This window comes from Podarcis vaucheri (genome assembly GCF_965113315.1).
Source record: "Podarcis vaucheri genome assembly, chromosome: 1".
In the NCBI taxonomy this organism is placed as follows: Eukaryota; Metazoa; Chordata; class Lepidosauria; order Squamata; family Lacertidae; genus Podarcis; species Podarcis vaucheri.
In genome coordinates, this window is record NC_138759.1 from 106845536 (window position 1) to 106871927 (window position 26392).

At 42.5% G+C, this 26392-nt stretch overlaps 2 protein-coding genes across 2 annotated transcripts in view; one reads left to right on the top strand and one right to left on the bottom strand.

Annotated features, from left to right (window-relative positions):
- Positions 1 to 17133, bottom strand: part of PRPF40A (pre-mRNA processing factor 40 homolog A) — a 31529-nt gene extending 14396 nt beyond the window's left edge. The window contains exons 1-10 of the mRNA XM_082197942.1: positions 16321 to 17133; positions 13930 to 14067; positions 10834 to 10914; positions 6828 to 6858; positions 5546 to 5568; positions 3976 to 4053; positions 3768 to 3878; positions 3274 to 3394; positions 2631 to 2655; positions 364 to 654 (exon numbers count right to left, since the gene is read on the bottom strand). Of these exons, the coding sequence (XP_082054068.1) occupies positions 364 to 654; positions 2631 to 2655; positions 3274 to 3394; positions 3768 to 3878; positions 3976 to 4053; positions 5546 to 5568; positions 6828 to 6858; positions 10834 to 10914; positions 13930 to 14067; positions 16321 to 16731 (1310 nt within the window). The 5' untranslated portion in view covers positions 16732 to 17133. The remainder of the gene's footprint in view (positions 1 to 363; positions 655 to 2630; positions 2656 to 3273; positions 3395 to 3767; positions 3879 to 3975; positions 4054 to 5545; positions 5569 to 6827; positions 6859 to 10833; positions 10915 to 13929; positions 14068 to 16320) is intronic.
- A 309-nt stretch (positions 17134 to 17442) lies between these two features.
- On the top strand, positions 17443 to 24404 carry ARL6IP6 (ARF like GTPase 6 interacting protein 6). The gene is made up of 4 exons (XM_082199669.1): positions 17443 to 17867; positions 18578 to 18631; positions 20494 to 20626; positions 21407 to 24404. The coding sequence occupies exons 1-4, from the start codon at positions 17567 to 17569 to the stop codon at positions 21498 to 21500; spliced, it is 582 nt and encodes a 193-aa protein (XP_082055795.1). The 5' UTR covers positions 17443 to 17566; the 3' UTR covers positions 21501 to 24404.
- The last annotated feature ends 1988 nt before the right edge of the window (positions 24405 to 26392 follow it).

Genomic DNA, 26392 nt, shown 5'->3' on the forward strand with positions numbered 1-26392 from the left:
CTGCCTCTTATAAGTGGCAATACAACATACCACTTAGGAATGGAGAAAGAAAGATTAATCTACAGGGAGGATCACTCCAAATTTGCTAGGAAGGTTCCCAAGGAGTGGGAGGGTTGACTCTGTATCCACCAATTTCCTCATCTGTCTGCTATGGAGTACAAAACAATTCCTAACCCTTATTTTAACCAAGTCATGCAAGGCAAGTTATTTCCTTATTTTAACCAAGTCTATTCATGCAAGGCAAGTTATTTCCTTTCGCATTCCCCACTTTTTTTTTGGCCAAATCCAATTCCCCCCCACCCCAAGTACTGTCTTGAAAAAAATAGAGATTAGTGCACACCAACTAGACATAGCATTACTTACTCTGAGGATTCCTGTTTAGGAGCTTCTTCAACAGAGTTTGTCACAACTTCTGCAGCCTGTTCCTGTACAACAGGAGCAGCTGGCTGTATCTGCTCATCAGCTGTAGCAGTGACCCTTTCATTTTCTATAACAGTAGCAACAGTGGAAGGCTCAGTTTCCGGAGCCGATGCAACAGCTGGAGCAGCAGGGATTGCTGGGGCAGCTATAGGAGCTTCAGGAACAATGGCTGCAGCATTTGTAACCCCTGGTACGACTGCAGATGATGTTGGAACAGATTCCTCTGGTTTACCGCTACATAAACAGCAGACATCATATTTGTGTTAATAACCCTGCCAATCACAGGAACAATGCATTTATCATTGAGAATTATTCCGGGGGAAATCCAATTTCTCTTCAGATTTTGGCAGCCTACAACCTTCTTACTGGATTGTGGTTTATGTCTTTAATTATGTATTTATAATACATACTTTCATTTTAAAAATTCAAGGAGCATATAATCAGCATAAAAATAACATTAAAAACATCATTAAATCTTCTAGAGTGCAATTGGCCAGCCTAAACAGCATAGTTTTCAGGAAAATCATGAATGGAAGGATAGTTCCTGCCAGCTCTCTACTGGTAGAGATCCGTAAGGTAGGGTCTGATGTATATGGCTTTCAGATTACTGGTTCCAACTGTCCAATGTAAACTTACACATTATGAAAAAAACTGCAGACTTCTAGGTTTGCAGAATGCAGTGCTGAAGACCAATAGTTAGCTTAATTTGCCATGCTAATTAAAAAAAGCCAGTTCTGAAATTTCTTTGAAAGAAAAGGCGAAGTGAACAACTATGTTAATATGTTCCCAAATCCCCCTCCTCTATTAGGTAATGTATATGTTTCACTCTTAAGCAGTATGTGGACCGAGAACTCCCAGAAGTTCAAAGGGGCAGAGGAACCAGAGACCAAATGGCAAACATGCCCTGGATTATGGAGAAAGCTAGAGAGTTCCAGAAAAAAATTTGTCATTGACTACACAAAAGCATCTGATTGTGTCGACCACAGCAAACTATGGCAAGTTCTTAAAGAAATGGGAGTGCCTGATCACCTCATCTTTCTCCTGCGAAATCTCTATGTGGGACAGGAAGCTATAGTTAGAAATGGATATGGAACAACTGATTGGTTCAAAAGTGGGAAAGGAGTACGGCAAGGCTGTATATTGTCTCCCTGCTTATTTAACTTATATGCAGAATTCATCATGTGAAAGGCTGGACTGGATGAATGGCAGAAAGTGAGGAGGAATTGAAGAACCTTTTAATGAGGGTGAAAGAGGAGAGTGCAAAATATGGTCTGAAGCTCAAGATCAAAAAAACTAAGATCAGGGCCACTGGTCCCATCACCTTCTGGCAAATAGAAGGGGAAGAAATGGAGGCAGTGAGAGATTTTACTTTCTTGGGCTCCATAACCACTGCAGATGGTGACAGCAGTCATGAAATTAAAAGACCCTGCTTCTTGGGAGAAAAGCAATGACAAACCTAGACAGCATCTTAAAAAGCAGAGAAATCACCTTGCCGACAAAGGTCCGTATAGTAAAAGCTGTGGTTTTCCCAGTAGTGATGTATGGAAGTGAGAGCTGGACCATAAAGAAGGCTGATTGCTGAAGAATTGATGCTTTTGAATTCTGGCACTGGAGGAGACTCTTGAGAGTCCCATGGACTGCAAGAAGATAAAACCTATCCATTCTGAAGGAAATAGGCCCTGAGTGCTCACTAGAAGGACAAATCCTGAAGCTGAGGCTCCAATACTTTGGCCACTCCATGAGAAGAGAAGACTCCCTGGAAAAGACCCTGATGCTGGGAAAGATTGAGGGCGCAAGGAGAAGGGGACGACAGAGGATGAGATCGTTGGACAGTGTTCTCGAAGCTACCAACATGAGTTTGACTAAATTGCGGGAGGCAGTGGAAGACAGGAGTGCCTGGCGTGCTCTGGTCCATGGGGTCACGAAGAGTCGGACATGACTAAATGACTTAACAACAATCTGTTTCAGTACTAAGAAATACTCAGAAGATTCTGAAATAAAATGTCTGTTTAAGGCAACCACCACCACCACCACCCAATGCAATAATGCATGTGGAGGCAGCTGAGCAGACGAAGATGAAGTTTAGTGTGCAAGTGGAAGTCTGCTTCACCCACAAACAGCTAGTGTAAATATAGATGTATTGATACCATCCTTCTTTTAAAAGACCCAGCTCATGGAATTTTTCTCGAGTAAAATATTTTCAAACATACCTGTTTTCTTCAGCTTTAATCATTGCTGCACAAAAGAAATAAATTGTTGTCAGATTTATTTATAAGTTGAAAAAAACTGCATATTAGAAGATAAAGTATGTTAAGACAAGTACTAAACTGATCCAAATGCAATAAATAGTATCAAAATATTGAGCTGCAAAGTAAGACTGTGGCCTCTGCGTGGAACTTGGGAATAGAGGCAGCAATTCTCTCACTTAAAAATTACTGAAGGAAGCTACTACTACTGGGTGACAGCTGCTCTTTCAAGTGATTCCACAATAGCTATTGTGGTCAATTATGTTATTTTCGTCTTTGTCCATGACAGCTTAGCCAACATATTCTCCCTTTTCCTCCCCCAATAAAGACATTTATTACATTAGGGACAGTTTCATTATATAATAGCATCCAATCCAATGACTAGAGTTATCTCTGCTACCCAGAGAATACGGTGTATGCCAGGATTGCAACCTTTGGCTCTCCAGAAGTTGCGGCATGACAACATCCACCATCATTTTGGCCATGATGGTTGTGGTTGATGGAAGCTGAACAACATCAGGAAGGCCACAGGTTAGCCAAGCCCTGGATTATACCCAATAGGTGCTAGCTATAAATCAAGACAGAAAAAAGGTCCCACAAAATTTACCTTCAAGATCTTCAAGTTCCTTGGGTTTTGCCCAGCGTGACTCTTTTGTTTGGGAATTGTAGTAGTAAGGCTTTCCAGAATCAGACTTATATTCCTTCCACGGACATTTTGACAACATTTGCTAGAGAACAGAATGTTTAGAAAAAAGTTTTAAAAATCATTCCGTAATACGACATGCCATATATTAAACATGCCTATAAAATCAAAGGAGAGGCATGCAAAGCCATATCAAAAGAAACAAAGGACAAAAGATAAAGGGCTGCACGTGAAATACCATGCCTGTAATGGAGCTTTTGGGGCACCCTCTTCCCACTGCAGCCCCTCAAAAAGCTAATCCTGAAGTTTAGGGAACTCTCCAGAGTAGAATTCAATGTGGTACGAATGGCTGCAGCTGGAAAGGAAAACTGGCACACACTCCAGTGATAAAAGGCATTTTATACTCACTGAAAACATGGTCAATTAAATAGACACTCTTCTCAATTTGTTTATTTTACCTCTGCAGGTGTTTTGAGATCATCTGGTTTCTCCCAGGTAGACTGCTTTGTTTCAGTATTATAGTAGTATGTTCTTCCATCTGGTGATTTATGCTCTGACCACATAGATTTCTATGAAAAACAAAGCTTTGTATCAATAAATTCTGCAACATGTCTAGGAAATGCAAGACAAAGTGCCACAAAATTGTCTACAGGGGTAAATTGATACCTGTTTCGAAGGTTCCTCATTAGCAGAGCTGTTGGCCGGGGTGACTTGCTGCACTGAACAAACTACTGGAGGTGTAGGCTAAATATTAAAGAGGAAAGCACACTTCTGAAGAAAATATAGCAGCTTACTTTTTCTTTAAAACAATGTAAGATTGCAAACAGAAGAATACACAGCCATAAGTACAGCATACCCCCAATCTGTAAAATGGTCCCATTCGGATGCAATGCTAAGCCATGCATGATTCATTAATTCTGGGCTTCACTACTAGGAGTGGCATTAGCGTTCCCAACCAGTGTCAGAGGACTCATGCCAGAATAACTGCAAAGGTGAAGTCCAGGCAAAACTCATCTGCTCCTGAAATCTGTAGTCAGGTGAAGCAGACGTCTTCTCCAAACCAGGGATCTTCTGGGAAGTGATAGCTACCAACTCTACAAAGACCACCACTATCTAGCGCTCCTGTTCCTCAGTCTGCAGTCCTAGCTGCCCTCTCCAAGTCTCCTGCTCACAAGATGCCACTACATCTCCAGGAGCAGTCTGTGATAAGAACATACAAAGAGACTGCTTGATCAGGTCAATGGGAAGCTTAGAATGCTGCAGGTATGGTGGCATCCAGTGACAGCTCCTTCCAGGGGAGTTCACCTCCTCCAGAACACACCATCTCCCCATTTTCCAGACTCATAAGCTCTGAAGATATAGCACCTGTCTTTTCAGAATTCAGCTTTAATTTACTAGTCCATAGCCATTACTGCCTCCAAGCACCAGTCTAGCCCTTCAACCTCCTCTCCCAATTCAGAGGAAACACAGAGACAGAGCTCCCAGCAGTTTCAGAAAGATGCTAAAAACCTTCCCCACCATACCCAGTAACTGTTCAAAAGCATCTGTTTCTGTTCTCAGCAAGTTGTCTCACGAACATATTATGAGTTCTTTAAGAGCACATTATAGATACAGGTGAACCGATTGTCATTGTGTACTTGGACTTTCAAAAAGGTTTCAACAAGATACCTCACCAAAGCTTTCTGAATAAGCTTAGATGTCATGGATTTAGAAGAGATCTCTTCTTGTGGATCACATATTGTTTAGTAGCAGGAAGCAGAAAGTAGGAATAAATGGGCAGTTCTATGAATGGAAGGAGTCCCCTATGGGCTGATTTTGGGAGCTGTGCTTTCAAAACTAGTTTATTAGCATCTAGAGTAAATGATGAGTAGTGAGGTGGCCAAGTTGCTAAATTGCTGATAACATTAAATTGTTCAGGGTCATTAAAAAAGAGAAGTTGTGAGGAGCTCCAGAAGGACCTCTCCAAAGAAAGTGAACTTTTGGGAGCAAATAAAATGTATTTCATTCATGTACGTGTTTCAGGTGAGCTGACATAAAAGTCAACCATGTTGTTGTATTTTATGCACATACACTCTTGTTATGCATACATGTGGATGTTTGGAAGGTATGTAAAGGAACCCAGGCATCCAACGCACAGGGCAAGGTGCAATCTCGCCTTAGCATGGAAGGGAGAAAAATCATGGAAACTGGACATGAAATTATTAAATTGCCCAAGCAACAAAAGTTCCTTGCTTACCTGAGTTCCTGGGGGGGCTAAACCTATGAAATATAAAATGATAAACCACATTTCAGCACAACCAGAACAATCCACACCTCCACATTTGCTTTTAATGTGACTCAAAAGACTTCCAGACCACATGAAAACATACATGTTAAATTTTACAAGTGACTTACAATTAACCATTTCAAGCAGACTGTATTATGAATTTACATTCTGGCAACGAGCAGATAGTAGATGCAGCCAGTCACTTCTTGTTATAAAAGCTTTCCCCCTGAAGCTCACTGAATATTTCAAGAATCTCTCAGTTACTCCTGCCTATTCACTTTGAGCTTCAAACGAATAATTTTCTCAGAACAGGAAGGCCAGAATCTGAAATGAATGCTCAAAATCTAATGATCCACAATGTTGACAACGATGGAGATCTAACTGTCATGTTCACAGTTTTATGCAAGAGTCACTATATTCAACTCCAGCACGTTCAAGAGACAATACTCACATGCTAAAACTGGGACCTGTAACAAAACATTGTAACATGCAATGCTCCTGTTCAGTGTTCCAGTCATAGACAGCCATGTCTCCCTACATGATATTCCCATTTGATTTGCCATTTCCCATTCCTTCCCCATCAATCAGTCAGCATTACATGGCCTGTGGGTAAGCTCAGAGCTTATAAGGATATTTTTGGGGTTCCCCCGCCAAAAGTGTTATTTTTTAACTTTTTGTGCTTCTGTAAACTTCAGGGTTCCCAAGCCTAGTGAAATTTCCCTCTTGTGAAATGTTTTAGGTATGCAAGGATGACACACTCACTCTCTGGAAATAGAGGGAAAGATGCTGGTGAAATTCTCCATTGGTAAATGAACAAACTCTTTCAATTTCAATTCATAAATAAGTAAGTAAGTGTGAGGTGCATCATACTTCAATCCCAGATAAATCCTTCCGCAAAAAAATCCTACCTCCTTGTCAACAGAGTGGGAAGCACCTCAATGTTTTAGTTCATTGAGAATTAGTAAATAGGAAGAAGGGATATTTTCAAATTCTCCTTACATACAGGCATTTGTGCATGTTTGGCATGTGCACCATTTTCGGCACCACAAAGGGGCAGAATGGGGGTGGAAGGCTCACTTACGGCCCGCTGACACGTTTGGTACCTCAGAATGGAACCCCCACATAAAAGAGGAGTTGCCTGTAACTGAATAAACTCTTAATTTTAACCCACATTATTATTAACAAACTTCTTTTTAGTTTTGAACCTTTTCTGGTTAAATTGTTAAATAAATAGTGAATTCTTTTTACATACCAATTTGAGAATCCATACTGTTTACTCCTGGCTGTAGGGGAAAAAAAAAAGTTAAAACTTACACGATGTATTACATGCTAACTTAAGCAAATTCAACTATAGGAGCTTGGTAGCAGTTACTGTTTTATAGACAGAAATCACTCTTGGAACGTAAAATATTAACAAGACAGCATCTCCCTCTCTCACACACTCTCGTCCCACTGAGGACTTAAACCCAGTACTACATTATGACATTGCCCTGTAATGCCTACCCCCGGTAAACAACCACCAACCTTATTTTGCCCCCACAACCGGTGAGTAACATATCACAGCTTTGCAAAATGAAGTAATGGTAGTGAAGAACAAGGGATGATGAAGCTTTTCCATTTTAAAGAAGTTAGGATCCTATGTGCAACTTTAAGAATCCACCCCAGCCTTTTTCCTCTGCCTGCCTGTATTTCTTTCTGCCTCCCCCTCCCAACTTCGGTAGGTCACTCACACGTGGAGAAGTGAAGAGAGGTAGTGGAGCAATGGAGGTGTCCCTGCAAGCCATCTCCCACTTGTCAGCCAGTAGGAAAGCCCCCTTGCCAGCCAACAGCCAATGAGAAAATACAGAGACTGAGGAAGGCACTACAAACAAGGTAATACTGGGAATTTGATAAGGTAGTTTTTGCTTTGAAACCTAACCCCTGCTTAAGAAGCAACTCTGCTATGTGGGTGGTGACCATTTTAGGCACATCCAATTGACATATGATCACCGATGCGTGTGTGTGGTGTGGTGTGGTGTAATGAAGCGCACTTATCCGTGCTCCACCAATGTGTGCAAGGGCTGGGAACGGACCCTCTGCACGAAATGGTTGCTGCCTGTATATAAAGCTACACATCACACTATCAAAGCAGCCCTACTAGTCATGTTTTTGATAGCGCTTCCAATATTATTTTCAAATGTCTGCTACGACATGCCTCATTCTCCTGGATGCTAAAAAGGAGCTATGAGAAAGATGAAGCCGACACTAAACATGGCTAGATAATGCAATTCGTTAACAGGCGCTTGGTGAACCATATTATTGTTCTGCCAACCGCTAAACTTGGAAAATCTTCAAAGGACTGTTTCAAAAGATTGAACCAATTAATCTTGAAATTGAAATCCTATGAATTGCTCTCTGTTATTCCAATTAATTACTGTGAAGGTGATGCAACAGTATAGCAACACTATGTTAGTCAAATGAGAGGTGATGAAATCTTTTTTATGATAATTTGACCTAACCAGAAAAAAGCCTTTAGATTTATACTATAAATATGCCATAGCTAAACAAATTTCCCGAGGGAGCCTTGTCCTTAAATGTTCAGCAGCACAATCGGGTGACAAGGCTCATGACATCACCAGGCCTTTCACATCACATTGTTTCAAGAATCCTTCAATACAGGACTATCTGCTCGAGTAAGTTGTCACATAATAAAATTTAATTTATTTTGTTTTTCTAACAAGGGGGAAGGGGCTGGGGGGGAGAAGATAATGGAGAAGTCATTTTGTGTGCCACTTTTGTTTTGCCACTTATCTTTTAGCATTTGCTGCTTTAAGCATAGCTCTGATGCTGTAAAAATATTCCCTGGGTCCCTGAAGCTGCTATTCAGGTGTTTTAGGAAGCTTTACATATTCTGAATGCATGAAACTGAATTATGAAGACATAACATAGTTTAGCCCTAGACATGCCTCTCGTCTTCTCCACCTCTGATACAGCTTCAAGACTATGGCAGAATCCAGTACCTTTTAAAATTAACCAGTTTGTTGTTACATTTGATAAGAAAAACTGTAGTTTATTTAAACTATTGTTTACTTAATCTTTAAAGTTTACTGTTTTACCATTGAAGAGTGGGCTATTGTAAGCAATGTGCACAATAGGTTACTTAGAACAGTGTTTCCCAACCTTTTTTGGGCAAAGGCACACTTGTTTCATGAAAAAAATCTCGAGGCACACCACCATTAGAAAATGTTTAAAAAATTAACTCTGTGCCTATATTGACTATATATAAAGTAATTCTCTTTAATAGGAATCAAATAAACACAAAGAAAGTATTTTATAATTACTTTATTATGAAATAGTAAGTAAACAGAAATATGAAAAATTATAAAATACTTTATTCAGTGCGCAACCTTTTCCTTTTCTGCAAAGGAAAAAAAAATGGGTTTAGATGGGGGGGGAGAGGCGGGGTAGTCGTTATACAGAACAGTTTTTACTGCCTGTATTACGGGCACGAATTATACATGGAAATGGCGGGAAGAGTGACGGCAGCACACGCAAAAGCGGAAGCCACGAGGTCCCCGAGGGCCTAGTGTGCCGCGGAACAGCGGTTGAAAAACACTGATATTAACAGAAGTTCTGAGGAAACATTGTCTGGTTTTGTTTTTAACAGAAATGATTGTGCGTGTTTTTGGTACTCAGATACCTGTTGGAGCACCCCTCCTGCTATGTGCCAGGCTGGCAGCTAAGATTTATGGAGGGGTCCCTCCTCCTGGTCCCACTCCTGTGCAGTGTGTGTGTGTGTGTGTGTGAGAGAGAGAGAGAGAGAGAGAGAGAGAGTGAGAGAGAGAGAGATTTTTATTTCTCTGCATTTTATTTTATATATTTTGTTATTAAGAAGATAATAAAAACTGAGGTATAAAAATGTCAGAATAAATAAATAAATACAAATCTTGAAGCTCGTCATTCTAAAACTTAAAATGGTCACTTTTTCCAATAGAACAATTCTTTCCACTCTTACTATTTACTAGGTACCTTTGCCATTGCACTGAGGATCATAAGAGACTGAGTCAGAACGAGGAGTGATGTGACAAGAATGAAGCAAAGGATATTTACCATATTGGCACCAGCACCGCACAATACCTGCCAGGCTCAACGCCAGTCTCGCGCTGCCGCTTCCCGCGCTCTCAAGGCCCCGGGAGGAGGAAGGCGTGAAGGGAATCCCGAAGGCGCGAAAACCTCGCGCATGCGCAGGCCTTCCGCCTGCGACAGCCCAGTAGGCCGACCGAAGCGAGCTAGCGTGCGGCAGAGCGGCGATGGGATGTGGGAGGGAGCTCGCTCGCCGCCCTGCGTGTGCCTATGTGGGGCACGTTACAGCCCCGTGACGTCAGCGCCACGCAGGCAGCCAGGCAGGCAGACGGCGAGAGCCCCGCGCTGGGCGGCCTCTCCTCGCTGCCGACGCCCCGCCTCTCGCCGCCCGACTCGCCCGCCTCCCTCCCACGGCACACCAGGCCACATCTCGCGGCACACTAGTGTGCCGCGGAACAGCGGTTGAAAAACACTGACTTAGAATGACCCTTGAGGCTGTTGTACTGCCAACAGCCCTAAGCAGCATGGCTATTTGTCAGTGATGATGGGAGTTGCACTCTACCATCCCTGCACTAGAATAACAAAGTATAGCTTAGTGAGAAGGGAGAGTCTGTGACAGAAAGAAGTCCAGAATCAGGAGGAGAGGAGGGAGGCCAAGAGGCAGAGATGAGTCAGGCTGTTGAAGAAGCCAGGGTGCCTCCCTGTCCTGCTACTACAAGTTCTCCTCCCCTGGGTCTCCCAGGACCAGAAGACATATGAAGAGAGAGCAGCAGTGACAGGCATGTCAGCAGAGTCTCAGAATGCTTGGGAAGGACCTGGGAGAGATGATTTAGGCAGCTGTGGGAAGGCAGGGACTTTCAGCCTCTACAACTGCCTCACAGGGACAAGATCTACTGAGAAGAATTGCTGTGCTCATCAGGCCTAGGGCTCCTGAACAGACATTTCTGCTAATAAAGAGTTAACTTCACTTACTCTGGGTGCTTTATTCCCGACAACTGCTCCTGACATTAAGTAGGAAATAAATCACACACTCCTGTACCTTATAATAAGAATAAGCCATTAACATAACCGCCCCCATAACAACATAGCTGGAAAATTATTCAAACAGGGGGGAAAATATGCATTGTATGTTAGGTTAAAAATAAAATACAGTTAGTCAACGGTTTAAAATCACAAAATATAGATTTAATAATTACCGGTCCTGTAGGCTGCATGGGAGCATGAGACATATGGGGTGCCATCATCCCAGGCATCACTGATTGCATCATTCCAGGCATCTACAATAAAAGTATCATTATAGTACGTGTTTACAAGTTAATACAAATTGCTACATATGTAACTTTTTATGCTAATAGAAATAGTGTTTAATCCTGCTCAAACATAAATAAATTGGGGCATAACAAAGAAATATAACTATGTAAAGTGCTTTATACTCCTAACAAAATATTTATCCAATAGCTTAATGGTTTTCCGGGTAAGGTCTTACGTGATCAGAGGAATTTCTGTGGGCATAGGATTATTAGTTAGAGGGCCAACAAATAAGGGCAAGATTTTTCAGCTACTCATAGTGGTCTATCAAATGGGTACCCAAAGCAAAAGATAAAGGAAGTGAAGTTTCAGGGTGGAGGGGAAAGCAGAAAGGTTCTCTCAAGAATACAGGGCTCCCAAAACTCAGTGTTTTAATATTAAATAACCCCAAATATTAGCACTATTCATGAAACACTGTAGGAATGGGGCCCAAATCAATTAAGTATCTAATTCCAGTTCCCAAACCCAATCCATGTGACTTATGTAAACTCTAATAATCTTGAGGGCTCATTTACCTCATCTATGAACAGAGGATAATACCTGAAGAACTTGTCTCACAGGGCTGGAGTAAGAGTTATGCTTGCAAAGATGTTCCAAGATGAAGAGTACTATAAAGTTTAAGAATTATGACTGCAGGGTTCAAAAACATGAACTGTTAAAAAAAGCTGAGAAAAGCATGCAACAGGGATGCAAACTACCGTAGCTGCTTAAAACCACATCACTGCCCTTGTTCCTGAAAGCATCATAAATATGCTGAAGGGGGCTATTCTTCACATTGGGATGTTGCAAGGCAACGGTTATGTGGGGTCTAGCAAAAGCCATTCAAGGCAGAGACCCAATGCAGTTACTATGAAGAATTAATCTGTTTGTGTATGCACATGATATTTTAACTGGAAATGAATTTTGTAGGAAAGCTAGAAGTTTTATTTCCGATTTTTTTCATCAGCCCTTATTGGGGGACTGCAACAAGTGGATGACAACAAGAGCAGTGGACTTTACATATGCGTGTAATGTATTCAATTGGCCATATTCAGCCAATTTGATTGGCAAGCCCCACAAAAAGTTCTTGGGAAATCACCCCCCACTATAAAGTGACAGTCCCTGGAGGATTGGCCAAGTGACCCCATTCCCATGTATCTTCAGGGAGCATCAGGTTACTGCTCCCTCTTACCTTCCATCTTGTGTGGAGGGAGAGGTATTTGGTAGGGCTACTGCTCCACCCTCAATCCACAAGGTTTTCTTGGAAGCGTGAGGAAGAGAAGAAAGAATGGGAGTGGCCCTCCCATTCCCCACCATCCTGTAGAAGCAGGAGAAGAAAGGAGTCTTGCCCCACTGCTGCTTCCAAATAATTGTGTTCCATGCTAGAGATGCTCCCTAAAAGCTTCTATCCAAGTAGCTTTTGAAACAAAGGATTTCTTAATTCAGAGATGCCAGATTAATAGCCTCCAGGACACAAGCTGTATGCTTCCCACATTAACAGAACTTGATAAATCCAGTTTGTTCTGATCCTGGTGAGCCACAAAAACTCAATGTTTATCCAATATATGATGGGCCACAATACATGGTTATAAAGCCTGTTAACTGTGTGTTTAACAGCCCTGCTTTAACTACTTTGAGGCAACATTAATTTTATGGGTTATGCACACAATTTTCAAGGTCACTATAAACCAAGGGCAGAAGAAAGTGAATTCTATCATCAGTAGGAACAAGCTGTTATTTAAATTAAGGGAAAAGGTCCAATGGAATATGACAAAATACTGTGGGTACATTCCCAGTGGAACTATGGGTATTTGCCCCCAAAAGCAACAAGGAGAGAGGTTCTAAACAAAAAGATAAAAGTTCATGGGAGGGCAGACGTGGGAGTCTAAACAGATGGATAGCGACACTCTCAAGATACAAAACTCCTATATTCTGGATACCAAACCACATTCTGACCTACTTAAAAACAATTCTTGTTTCTAATAATTTACCTATAAAATACACACCGGAAGATAGAAATTTTACTGACACTATTAACCAAGGGGAAGTTGACCAGCAAAGCTTCACTGGAGAATACAAAGCTTTTGTAGTAAAAATCACCGTTGAAAGTGAGCAATTACAGAAAATAATACTCACTGCCCAAATTACTTTGCATGTCTTTCCTTTTCCTCTTTAGTTCTTGTTTACGCTACCCTACAAAAACTAAAAAGCTGTCACACTGTTCATAATCTGGAAGCATGCCACCCACAAATCTGATCTATGAACTGCATGCTAGGACAGGGTTCCCTTTATTCGCCTTCAATAAGGGAAGAAATATTTGGAAGATGCTGGCTTTACTGAAAAGGCATCTGACAGCCGGGGGGGGGCATCCTAAGCAGAGTAATGTCTTCTTTAACTATCGTCAGAAGTGGGATTTCTCCCAATGATGGAGAAGCAGAGAAGCAAATGCTAGACAGAGTTTATTATTTCTGATTCTTCTAGATAACCATGGAAGAGACAAATGAAATGCTACAACCTCTACAATTGAGAGAACAGGGAAAGTAAAGCGCTGAGAGAAAGGGCTCAACTGCTCACTGGCCATACCTCTCACGGATTCTCAAGGAGAACACAGGATATATGCTCGTCACTCTGATCATATAAGGGCTAAACCCCTTCACTTCACAGCACAAAGGCCCCATAACTATAAATATTCAGGAACTCCTATAAAAGGCATTACAGTGGTAGGGTTCTGTCTTCTTTTTGACCTACTGGTTACATGAATTCAAATATGTCTCAACTGAGAAGAAGTGATTTGTCTACTTGCAAGACAACTTTCAATTCAATGAAGTCAATAATGTGTTTTTTTCCAAAAAGAAAAGAAAAGGTAGTTTAAAAACTGTAGTGATGTGAAGCTCAGAGTAATCAACACCTACTGAGTTACAGAAAACCCTAAAATGGATTAAAATTCATGCTTCAAAATGCACCTTTTAAGACGCTATTAACAAAACCAACAAAAACCAACTTACCTGTCCCATTTGTGGCCCTCCCATAGGGGGCATCATTTGAGGCATCATTCCATGAGAGACTGGAGGCATATTGGGTGGCCTTTGGCCCATAGGATGCATTCCCATGGGAGGGTAGTGAGGCATACCCGGATGTCCCATCTGAAAAAACAATATTCGTGACAGATCAAGATTCCAAGATAATAAATACAATGGAAATAACCTCTCTGGGTTCCAAGTCAGGTCATTTAGGTATTGTTGTCTGCTATAATAAAGTTATGGCCTCACATGTTGTTTGCTTCCATGAAATTCTCGGATTCATCAATATATTTCTTCTAAAGTTTTCTAACGTGAAAGTAGATTACTCTCAAACTATAATATTCCAATCCACTGGTTTTTAATGCTTTCCAGAGTTTCCACAAAAGCAAACCCCAAACTTTTGATTCTTTGCAGCATTACCCTATAGAGTAACTTAGAACATTGAGTTATAGAGCTATAGAGTATAGCTTAGAACATTGTGTGAGATTTAAAAATGCTCTTTCATGAACAGGACTTCCCCAATTTTTGAAAAAGGCTTGTATTGAATATGGACTCCAACAAATAAAACTGGGTGTAGATGCCCTGATCCAATCAGGAAAAACTACCACCTCTCCCCACTATCATTCAAAGAAGTGTTTATTGTATAAAAATCTCTTTCATTAACAGTAGGATTCCCGTGGATCCAACCAAGTATCCTCCCTATCTGCTAGGCTTTTATGAATTTTAATTTCTTTATAATGTTAAAGTATTGTAGAAAGCTTAAACATTGACTCAGCCTCGATAAAAACAGAAATAGCAATCTGATTACCAAGAATGTCCTGAAATTTTTATCACATTTAGAGATGTTACTGAAGAACAGCCTTAAGCTCCAATCCTCACTGTATTAATATAAAGGCCAACTGAAGGATATGCCACCTGCACTTAAGTAGTGCATGGCAAGTCATGATGCGATACTCAATGTCTCCTGCATCCAACCACAATTGGATGGGGGCTGCATGTTTGATAGAATTGCAGTTTTTAACTTCCTAAAGGAACTCAAGCAGTATTGTTTAAAAAACTAAATAGAATTAAATACAACTACTAAAAACAGCATATTATTGAATTACTTCCCACATTATGTGTCTAACATGTATACACCTATTTGCCATTCAGGCCATTACCCTGTAATGGGCAAAAAAGAACAACATAAAATATGAAACTATCCTGACAATCATGAGCATATTATTTTCAACTTACTGTATTGGCAAGTGAGCACTACCAATTACCTAAATTTATGATACCTCCGTGGGACGCGGGTGGCGCTGTGGGTTAAACCACAGAGCCTAGGACCTGCCGATCGAAAGGTTGGCGGTTTGAATCCCCGCGGCGGGGTGAGCTTCCATCGCTCGGTCCCAGCTCCCGCCAACCTAGCAGTTCGAAAGCACCCCAAAAAGTGCAAGTAGATAAATAGGGACCGCTCTCCAGCGGGAAGGTAAATGGCGTTTCCGTGTGCTGCGCTGCTTAGTCACGCTGGCCACGTGACCTGGAAGCTGTCTACAGACAAGCGCCAGCTCTCGGCCTCTTGAGCGAGATGAGCGCGCAACCCTAGAGTCGGTCACGACTGGACCTGATGGTCAGGGGTACCTTTACCTTACCTTTATGATACCTCCACATACAAGAGGTTCCCTGCTACAGAACTTTATCTTCCAACTCCTGGAGCAGTGGGCTATAATGGAGGGGAAGATGAGGCATAGGAGGGGGCAAATCTTGCCAGCATGCCCCCACTCCCCTCTCATGATTGTCTTCAGACACTAAACTGAATACCTGATTGGGCCTTGCTCAACCATTCTTCATATGTACAGACTTGCAACTAAAAATTGTGTTAAAAACAGCCATTTTCTACCTTAGAGGCCCAAGGCCAAATTTACATATTACCGTCACCAAACAAAAAGTTACCCTTTTCCCTCATTTTATGAGCACACATTGCATCCAGCTACTTGAAAAGCACAAGGTTAATCAAAGTACTGTATGAATCTACTTAATACATAACTTGATAAGCAGCTTGCTGGTAACGAAGTAGCCCAAAACTTGAACAAAAGGACTTCGGACATGATGTGCTTAAGAGATCAAGATAGGACAAGACGTCTGTGCAGAAAAAGCTCCATTATTAGAAACCGATTATGTTAGAAGCATGAAGTACACTCTTTTTTCTTTTTGGGATGTGTGTAGGGCGTGGGAAACAGAGAAGGGCGATTATGCCGGACTGCAAGTTGCCCCCTATTCTTCGACTTCAGAGTTTAAGGATCACGCTGAAAGCGCTCAGAATGAACGCGCGACGGGTAACTCCACGCGGGAGTTAACGCAGCGGGAAAAACAAGTCACAACCATTCCACTCACCATGAGGGGCTCTCGGCCCATACCGCCGCCACCGCCGCCTCCTCCACCGCCACCGCCGCCGCCACCTGGTCGCATCGAAGGATTGAGGAGGCTCCCGCCGCCGCCGCCACCTCCGCACCTGCCCAGCAGCCTCCCCCGGAGCGGCTGGCGGGAAGACGGGCCGAAGGGCAGGAGGGGTTCGGGCTCCCCTCGAGGCGGGAGGAGGGGAGCCAAGAGGCTGACGGGCTTCCCGGCCGGCCAATCCGGGCGGCCTCCCATGCGGCTGCTCTTGGGCGACTGCTCCGGGCCGGGAGCCCCCACGGGCCGCACTCCCTCGCCGGGGTTGAGCTGCATGAGGGGAGGCGGCTTGGGCAGGGAGAAAGGGAGCGGCTGAGGGGAGGCCGCGGCGGCCGCCGAGTCCCCGCCTGACATCGCCTCCCCTGGACCGGGCCCGGCTCCGGCGAGCCTGCCCTCCCGGCTGCGGGGTGTCTAAGCGGTACCGTTAGAGGAGGAGCGAACGGGAAGAGGAAGGAGGGGCGGGCGGGGGCCGGCGGCGGCCGCCCTGCGGGGCAATGGGAGAAAAGGGGTTCCGTCGAAAGTCAGGCTCACCGACACGTAAGGAGGAGCGCCCTGCGCGCGCGGCTGGGCCGGAACAAAAAACTCACTCCAGGCCGGATTGTGGGGAGAATTGAGGGCCGCCGCCGCCTCCCGCTCTTCCTCTCCTCAGCGGGAGCCAAAAAGCAAAGCGGGGGGCGAAGGGGGAAAGAAAAAAAAAACGCGCGTGGGGTCAGGGCTTAGCCAACGGAAGGGCCTGAGGAGGATGGAAACTACAGAGTGGGAGCAGAGGGGGACGTGCGCGCAAAGGACACTGGGAAAATGGGCTCCCGCGAGCCGAGATCGGGGGCGTGGCTACGGAAAGCCAAGAGGTCCCTCAGCTGAACTGGAAGGGTGGGCGGAGGGAGCGAGACAGCGAAGGCGTTTGGCTTGCTTCCTCGCTCGGTCCCTTTAAGAGGCCCTGAGCAGTTTAATCCGTTGAGCGAGCGAGGCGGTGGGGTGGCAGGTGCGAGAGAGACAGACAGACAGAAGAGGGCGGGGCTCCCGATACGTTCTTCCGGCGTGGGGGCAATTCCTCGGTCCCACCCCTTTCGCGAGATAGATACGCTTCCGGTTTAGAGGCAGTCGCGCGGGGGGCGGGGAGGGGACCGCTTTGACTGGGCGACGCCGCGGCGGTAGTTTCGCGCGCGAGAACTTCGAAAGCGCCGTTGCCATGGCAGTGCGCTATCGGAACACCGCGGTCCGTTACGACCGCGCGGGGCCCCCCGGCACTCCGTGGCCGCCGGATCGAGGGGAGGTAGCGCGGAACCTCCAGGCGGAGCTTGAGGAGGAGGAGGAAGGCGGCGGCAAAGGAGAGCTGCTGGGCGGCCTCGGGAGAAGCCCCGTGTCCCGGGCTCCGCTGCCGGACGGGGCGGCTCGCCGGTGGCCGAGCAGGGCGTTCTCCGTGCTGTGCTGCCTCCTGGCCGTGTCTCTGCTGGCTTTCCTGCTGGCCATCGCTTGCCTGGTACTGAGAGGTGAGGAAAGGGCGAGGAGAAGAGGCAGGAGACGCCTCAGTGCACGGGATACCGCTTGCTAGGCCTAGCGCCTTCCCAGCAACCATAGAATCGTAGGGAAGGTACCCTGACGGTCATCTACTCCAACCCTGCAATGCAGGAATTGCAACGAAAGCATCCATAGTGATCCTAAAAGGTAAAGGGACCCCTGACCGTTAGGTCCAGTCATGACCAACTCTGGGGTTGCGACGCTCATTTCACTTTATTGGCCAAGGGAGCCAGCGTACAGCTTCCGGGTCATGTGGCCAGCATGACTAAGCCGCTTCTGGCGAATCAGAGCAGCGCACAGAAACGCCGTTTACCTTCCCACTGGAGCGGTACCTATTTATCTACTTACACTTTGACGTGCTTTCAGACTGCTAGGTTGGCAGGAACAGGGGCCGAGCAACGGGAGCTCACCCCGTTGCGGGGATTTGAACCGCCGATCTTCTGATCGGCAAGTCCTAGGCTCTGTGGTTTAACCCACAGCGCCATCCGTGTACTTCTGCTTAAAAACCTGTGGCACACTGTAACAGGCATTTGAATTGTAACTGATTTTTTCATGTAACAAAATGATAGTCTAGTCGTGCGGCAGAAGAAAAAATGCTTGGGTGTGCCACTTGCTAGAGAACAATTTCTACCCAGAATTGCTTTGCCTTATAACTTTCATTGTTTGCTGTTTCTGCCAACAGATTTGAGATCTGAAAAAGGGAAGACTGATGAGAATATAGAAACAAGCGTTTTAGGTAAGCTGCTCATGTCGCTTTATTTTGGAATAATGGCTGTTCATTTTAGGCTTTGTTTATTGGCTGATAGGGCTGGGCGATGTATGAAAGAGGGACACAACAGGGATCCCCCCTATTACCACTTTTATTTATAACAGTATTGAAAACATTAGTAATAGCTTTAAGGAAAGATGAAGAAATAAAGGGCATAAACCTTGAAACACAATGTTATCAAGTAAAAGCATTTGCGTATGATGTAATTATAACAACTGAAACACCAATAGAAAGTATTCAGAAAGCATTAGTAAAAATGAAATAATTTGGCGATGTATCAGGATTTAAATTGAATAAAGACAGGTCGAAATTATTAACAAAAAATATGGGGGAGAAAGAGAAATGAGTAAGAGAGAACAACAGGATTAAAAATAGAAAACAAGGTAAATTAATTAGGGGTATGGATTACAAATAAAAACACGAATTTATTTAAGGACAATTACGTTAAAAATGGAAGGAAATTAAAGGGAATATAGAAAAATGGAACAAATTAAAATTATTATCAGGGGGGAGAGTATCAATGATTAAAATGGTGATATTACAAAAAATCCTCTTTTTATTTCAAACTGTCCCAATAATAATTGGGACAAAGTATTTCATAAGCTGGCAAAGACACCTTGCCAATTTCATATGGCAGGGGAAGAAAGCCAGAATAAAATCAGAAATAATGATGGGATCAAAAGAAAGTGGGGGATTTGCAGTCCCAGACTTAAGAAGATATTTCGAAGCAGTGTGCTGGAACTGGTTGAAAAAGTGGATATTATTAAAAGATACTGAAGTTTTAAAGTTAGAAGGTTGGGACAAAATATATGGTTGGCACGGATATCTATTTTATGGGAAGATACAGCTACATATAGGATTCATTTAGTAAGAAAGGCCCCATTTGAGTTATGGGAGAGAACGAAAGAGAGAATTACAGGAAAAAAACCCCATGGTGGATCTCTCCGCTAGAGGCAACCTCGACACTAAAAAATAATATAAAAACTATCTGGCCAACATATAGATAATTAGCAGAAGAAACAAATGGAAACAATAAATTAAAAAATTATGAAGAACTCAAAACAATGGGAATAAATTGGCTAGAATATTTCCAATTAAAGGCAACGTATGAGAAAGATATAAAAACTAGGGGATTCGAAAACAGTTTCAAAATTTGAAAGAGAGGTACTACAAAGTAATCAAAAAACACTTTAAAAAATGTACAGATTGTTAGAAAAAGTACCTTCAGATCAAGAGGTAAAAGGAGAGAACATGCTAAAGTGGGAACAGGACCTAGGCTATACAATTGATTTGGAAGATTGGAAAAAATTTTTTGGGGGAAATATAAACTTTACAGCCTGTAATTCATTGATGGAGAACTACATGAAGACCCACAACAGATGGTATTTGGCTCCAGATAGATTATCAAAAATGAATAGAGCGAACAGTAACAATAACTAATAATAACAATAATAATAATAATTATTATTTATTATTTGTACCCCGCCCATCTGGCTGGGTTTCCCCAGCCACTCTGGGCGGCTTCCACAGAAACCAAAAATACACTAAAACTCAATGGATGATTACTTTCCATAGATCAGACACAAAAATGCTAGTTTTGTTCTAACCGTAATAAAAATTACAACATTCTGCACACATACAATGCAAACATGTTCCACTCAATATACTTAATTCTGAGTAAACATTCGTAGGGTTGTATTGTAATTGTCATTTTGCTAGTTTACTTCTATTCTGGATTTGATCTTTATTCTACAGTGGAGGTGATGCATCTCTCCTGTGGCCAAATTAAAATTGTATTCCAGGTTTTTACTTTGTTTCTCTTCCCTAAGGATTTTGGAGTCTACTTGTTCTATCCTTGATGAGCGGACTTTCATGTTGCAGTTTTTCTTGGACAGTGACCTATTTTGATTCCTTTGAACCGGGAATGTTTCCGCCTACTCCACTCTCACCTGCACGATTCAAGTGAGTTCCTTCTTCGTAAGACTGAAATACGACCAGATACGGGGCTTAGTAAACCACTATAATAGATATGTAAGGAACAGCTTGTTACTAAATATGCTGGTGCTGTTAAAACTTTATATTCGTGGAAACAAATTGATGCCAACTAGTGTTGGACTAGTCACCGGGGCAGAGTCCATGGTGACTAGCTAGAGTACAATAATTCTATGTTTTTAGTTGAGAAATGCAATATTACCATAAATTGTTATACGTGATAGGATGTAAAATAGGTTTAATTTGTTATGTTGTATGTTGAGGACAGTTTTGTTGCCTTGTATTCACAAAATACAAAGAATGTGTTCTTTCCGAGGCTTCATATTAAACAGTTTTACAAGTTAGCCAGCAGGGTGTGTCCTATCATAAGTTTTCATATCTTATATAAAGTATTTTAAACTTTACTTTAGTATTCCTGAAACAGTTTTAAGTCAAGGTAAAAAATAATTAAACCCATGATCTACAATATAATACAGTGAACTACCCCCCCCAATTTCCATTATTTATTGCTTTCTGTATGTGGAATATTTTGAATATACTCCCATTTCTCTGTGTTTTTGCTGTTCGTGGGAGTTTTATTGAAGGGAACTGGTAATAATCTGCTATACTTTGGCTTCTTCAGGCTTTCTATTGTGGTAATGAAATAATTTTTCATTTTGGGAATAGGACTATGACTAGGATTAAAAAGTTTTAATTTTAGCTTTTGTAATGTTCTTGTTACCTACATACTGGTTTTCTGCTTTTTTTCAGGCGAATGACTGGGCACTCCTTTCACATGGGCTATAGTATGGCCATACTGAATGGAATAGTGGCAGCTCTTGCCCTAGTATGGTGTCTCCTTTAGTCTGTACTGAGAACTTTCTCATAGAGAGACAGCTTTCTAGACGACACTTGAAGCTGCCTTCACACAAACAAGCCATCCATGTGTTCAATATACTTGACTCAATCTCTGTTTTAATATGCTTTCTCCAAAATGATGCCAAATGTTTTAGGAAGCAGCTGGAGGCATTTCTAAAACAAACCAACGGGTGGAGACAGATTAACAAGGAAAGGAGATGTACACAAAATGTCCGGCTGTATGAAATGATTGTAGCATTTTCAAACAGACTTCATGAGGTAACCACTTCATGAGAATTAGCTCAGGATTGTTGCTGATAAAATGCTCAAAATAGCCACTGGATTAATAATAATTGCCATTATTCTATTATACCATTCAGTGAACTTTCAGGTTTGGTTTTGACATGCTGCATACTTAGCAACAAAATTGGGGGGGGGGGGAGAGAGGTTTGAATCACATCAGTTGTGCTCATTCGATTTCAGAGGATTTACACTAACTTAATTTCATTTGGGAGAAGGGGACAGCAGCGAAAGGAGAGACCCTGCAATTTCACTCAATCTCCACTATGGGACTTACTTTGTTCCTAGACTTAAAAGGACAGGGTTTGTAGATTGGAAAAAAAGGTTTACATACAGAACATAAATTCAGTGCAAATAAACTTGCTAACCACCTTATTCTTATCTCTAGGGCAGAGCCCTACCGGGGGGGGAGCAAGTTTTTTTGCCCTGGGTGAAACCTCTAGCGGGGCATAGTTGAGTCCCCCAGCCTTTGTGTATGCATATGCAAGTGCACATGGGAGTGCCAAACTCTACCCTTTGACCCAGGTGAAATAAAGCCTAGTTTTGCCCTGCTGTGGGGTCATTGAAGGGCTAGGACAGCTATATGTGTGTCAAAGACCTAGAAGACAAAATCACATAGCTTCTTTCTTGCAGGCTGATCCCTAATTTACAAGTCTCAACTCTCAGCTTCGCTCGCTCCCTCATGCCGCTAAGAAAAGGGGGCTTTCCATTTGACAGGCATCAGTTCAGGACCAGCTGTCAAGCTGTAACAATGTTACATAATACTTTTATTAGGAGTGCTGGGGGGATTTCAATTAGAAGTATATGTGTAGATTGTGCCACTTGATAGCTAAGAAAGCACTGCTTTAATTTTCACTACCTCCAAGTGTTGGGTCAAAATTCTGACTACACCAATATTGTATTAATGCGGCTGTAATGTGTTTTGTCCCTGTTCTCAGTTTAGTTTCTTTCTGTTCTCAGTGAGACTGGCTGCAAAAGTGTGTAGTGCTAAAATAAACTATGGCTTAGAGTTATGTGTATTAACCTTGGATTCATGGGCTCCTTTCTGTTGTCCACCTGTTGCAGCCACAAGGAGAAGATCAGAAACTTCTGCTTCTGTTTCAACTAACAGTTATTTATTGGCCTGGTTCTGATAATCTTAGATAGATAAAACTATTCGCATCAGCTGATGGCCATAGCAAAGGTTCTGATAATCGTATATTGACTTAAATAAGTTCAGTATGAATAAGGCTTGTGAGCATGCACATAACCCCTTCGTAACAGGTGCAAAAAACCCAGGAACTCCTCAGTTTACTTTCATTTCTCATTTCATCCAAATTGGGAAACAGCTTAGGAACAAGACAGAATATGAAACCGACATCAAACTGGATTCCTGGCTTGTTCCATTAACCATAGTTTTCTGATTAGGTTGAAATTCATTGGCACAAAGGGAAGATTTATTGTTCCTATACATCTACTGTGTTTGAACTTAGAGAAACTGTTGTTAGACTTCAAACCCTCGTTTACAGTTCTGGCTTTTTCCGGAAATCATAGTTAAGATTAACCACAGTTTGAAGGGTCAGATGTGACAAACCATAGTTAATGGAAAGCAGAAGTGAAAGTTTCACATCTTCTCACAGCGACAGCAGGGGAAGTACTGAGGCCAGAGGCTCTTGCATGTAAAACTGAACCATAGTTTAACACTGTCCAAACAGAACTGTATATTTTGCTTGTTACACTTTTAAAACAGCAGGGCTGTTCTCTTATAGCTTACTATCCATGCTTTTTCTGGGGGTACTCAGGGGATGCAGTACCGGCACCTTTCTTTTTCTCCAAGTGTTAAAAGTGTGGTACTTCCTGTTACACCCTCATGGTGAGTACCGGCACCTTTTTTTTCTTAAAAAAAGAAGAAGCACTGATTACTCTACAATATGTATAGTATTAAAATAAGTACTAGGGTAACAAATTAAAATATTCTAATGAAAACTAATGTATCATGCTTGTCTGACCTCAACATCTGATTAGTTAAAGTATGCAAATAGGCAAATAATTAATTGACTAGATTTTTTAATGTATGGCTTTGAACCAAAGAATACACATCCTGCTATTTTCCCTCTGTAGAACTTTGTTGTCTTTCCCATGCATTTCTGAGATTGGGGGTCCTTTTGAATGGAGTGTGCCGCACCATCAGAAGGCTGCATTTGGGAAGGGAGAGTGGGCAGGCAACATACGCATTCATTCAGATCATTAGGGGTGGGATTGTCGCTGATGCTGTGCCTGCAGGGTTGCATGGGTGCAACGGGACTTGCCTATCCTTGCCTGCTGTGCATCCCACAAATCTTCTCTGGAGAGCTTCCCATCCTTCTAGATGTGGTTTTAAGGGTTATGGGGAGTGGGCTGAAGCTCCTTGTGCCAATGGACCTGCAGTGTCTGATACAGCCCTTTGGGTCCAAGGCAAAGTATAATATAAACACATGTTCCTTTTATATATAGAATATAATAATTGACTTTTTTAACTGGAAATGGATATTTGTACCGAACTCATTTTGTCCATGCAGTATTTTTTTGCGTCACAAAACCCCCCATTGTTTTTGTAAATTGTTTACTGCAAATAAACTAATCTTGTTTACTATTAGTGGTGTTTGGTCATTTATTCTGCTTTTGGTGATGTTAGATCATTTATCTTTTATTCTGATACTAAATTTTGTTACCAGTAACATCCCAGTCACATCATGCCTTGCCCTTCTTGAATGAATATTATTGCTCACCTTAATATGTACATGTAGTTCTAAGTAGTAGCTAGTAGAAACACCTATGTGTGATAGCTGTTGTGCAGCAGTCCTTCCCTTGTCCTTCTCTGAACTGTCCTTCACCAATAGAAGGGACCCCACTTACCAATAAAAGCATGCAAAACTGCACACATGGGGAACTGCAAAGTTACATTGGTATATGTATAGGGCAGGGACTGCTAACCTTTTGGGCCTGTGGATGTGTCTACAAAGAAGAGAAACTTGTGGGCATCATGCACACACCACAACCTAGTCTATTGGCTACAATAGAATGTTTCTTTCAAAACTTATTTCAGCCAAAGGACCAACCCTGGTATTGGACCTCTTCTTGCAGTTGCCCAGCTTGGGGAATGGAGGGAGCTAGCCTGTGTAATACCACAAACCCATGTGCTTTTAACACACAAGGGGGTTCATTCAAACCCCACTACTGCTAATAACTTTCTGACTACTAACCACACAGCTTTTTTATTGAATGCCTGCCCACTCCCCAGTTAAGCAGTTTGTTCAAATGGATTATAGGAAAAAACGGGGAGGAATTGGCAGTACGCAGCTCAAAATAGATCTAGATCAATGTACTATTGGTATAACTTGCACTATACTTAAATCAAGCTCACATTGCAAACTTAATCTCAACAGTTTGGCAATGGCAGCTTCAGGCAACAGTTGCAGGCTGTCCTCAGCCCCACCCCTTTTAACCTTGTGAAGAAATTATTTTATTAATAAAATAAAGATAAAGAGCATAAAGAAATACTGTTACAGTAGGGTGAAAACAGCATAAGATTGGGCATTATCATTGAACATCTAAATGTTCTAAAACATTACAAAAATATTTCTCTCCCCACCCTATAAACCTTATAGGCTGGTTTAGATGTATTCTTTTGTAATAAGTTGGCTTGATCATTGTTACTATGGACCAAAAACCACAGCTTTTTAGGAAAGGATTCTTGGCCCATTAAATAGGTTAAACTGACAGATAGTGGCTGAGTTGCATGGTTGAGGTTGGATTTAAACCTGCATCTCCTGGGTCCTAGTTGGACAAAAATGTACCACATTGGTTATTCATCACTCAAGTCTCCCAAAGTAATCACTAAAACAGGTGGCCATTTCATATTGACTGCTGAAATGTTTCCAGGTTCCCTAAGTATTTAAACCAGATTGCTCCGTTTCTTTGGGTTGCAACAAGACCCAAGTGTAGCCAGACTATATGGGAGGTTGTGGAAGAGGGCTTAGCACTACAGTGGTACCTCGGGTTAAGTACTTAATTCGTTCTGGAGGTCCGTTCTTAACCTGAAGCTGTTCTTAACCTGAAGCACCACTTTAGCTAATGGGGCTTCCCACTGCTGCTGCACCGCCGCCGCCCGATTTCTGTTCTCATCCTGAAGCAAAGTTCTTAACCCGAGGCAATATTTCTGGGTTAGCAGAGTCTGTAACATGAAACGTATGTAACCTGAAGTGTATGTAACCTGAGGTGCCACTGTACTGGTATTACCTGGCATTTCTCATTTGCTTCTGCCAATGCCTCCAAGCAGGGAGGTATTGCTGTGTGGACCACCTAGCTGGGTGAAGAAAAGTTTATACTTGTCTTTTGGTTATCTGTGAGGAGAAAAAATGGGATGTTTGCTTTCATCCAAACTGAGGTCTGTGTCAAAAATCAAGTCTCAAATCCACAGCAGCAATTTTGTCATGTTAAAAAATCAGGCATCTCATTCTTGTGATAGCTCTTTGTAGTCTGCTTTTAGGCAAGCTGTTGCCTTTCCAGATAAAGCTCTATGCTCAAGGGCATGTTAAATCTGTTTCTCTCACCCCAGCCCACCCACTGCATTAAGGCCCC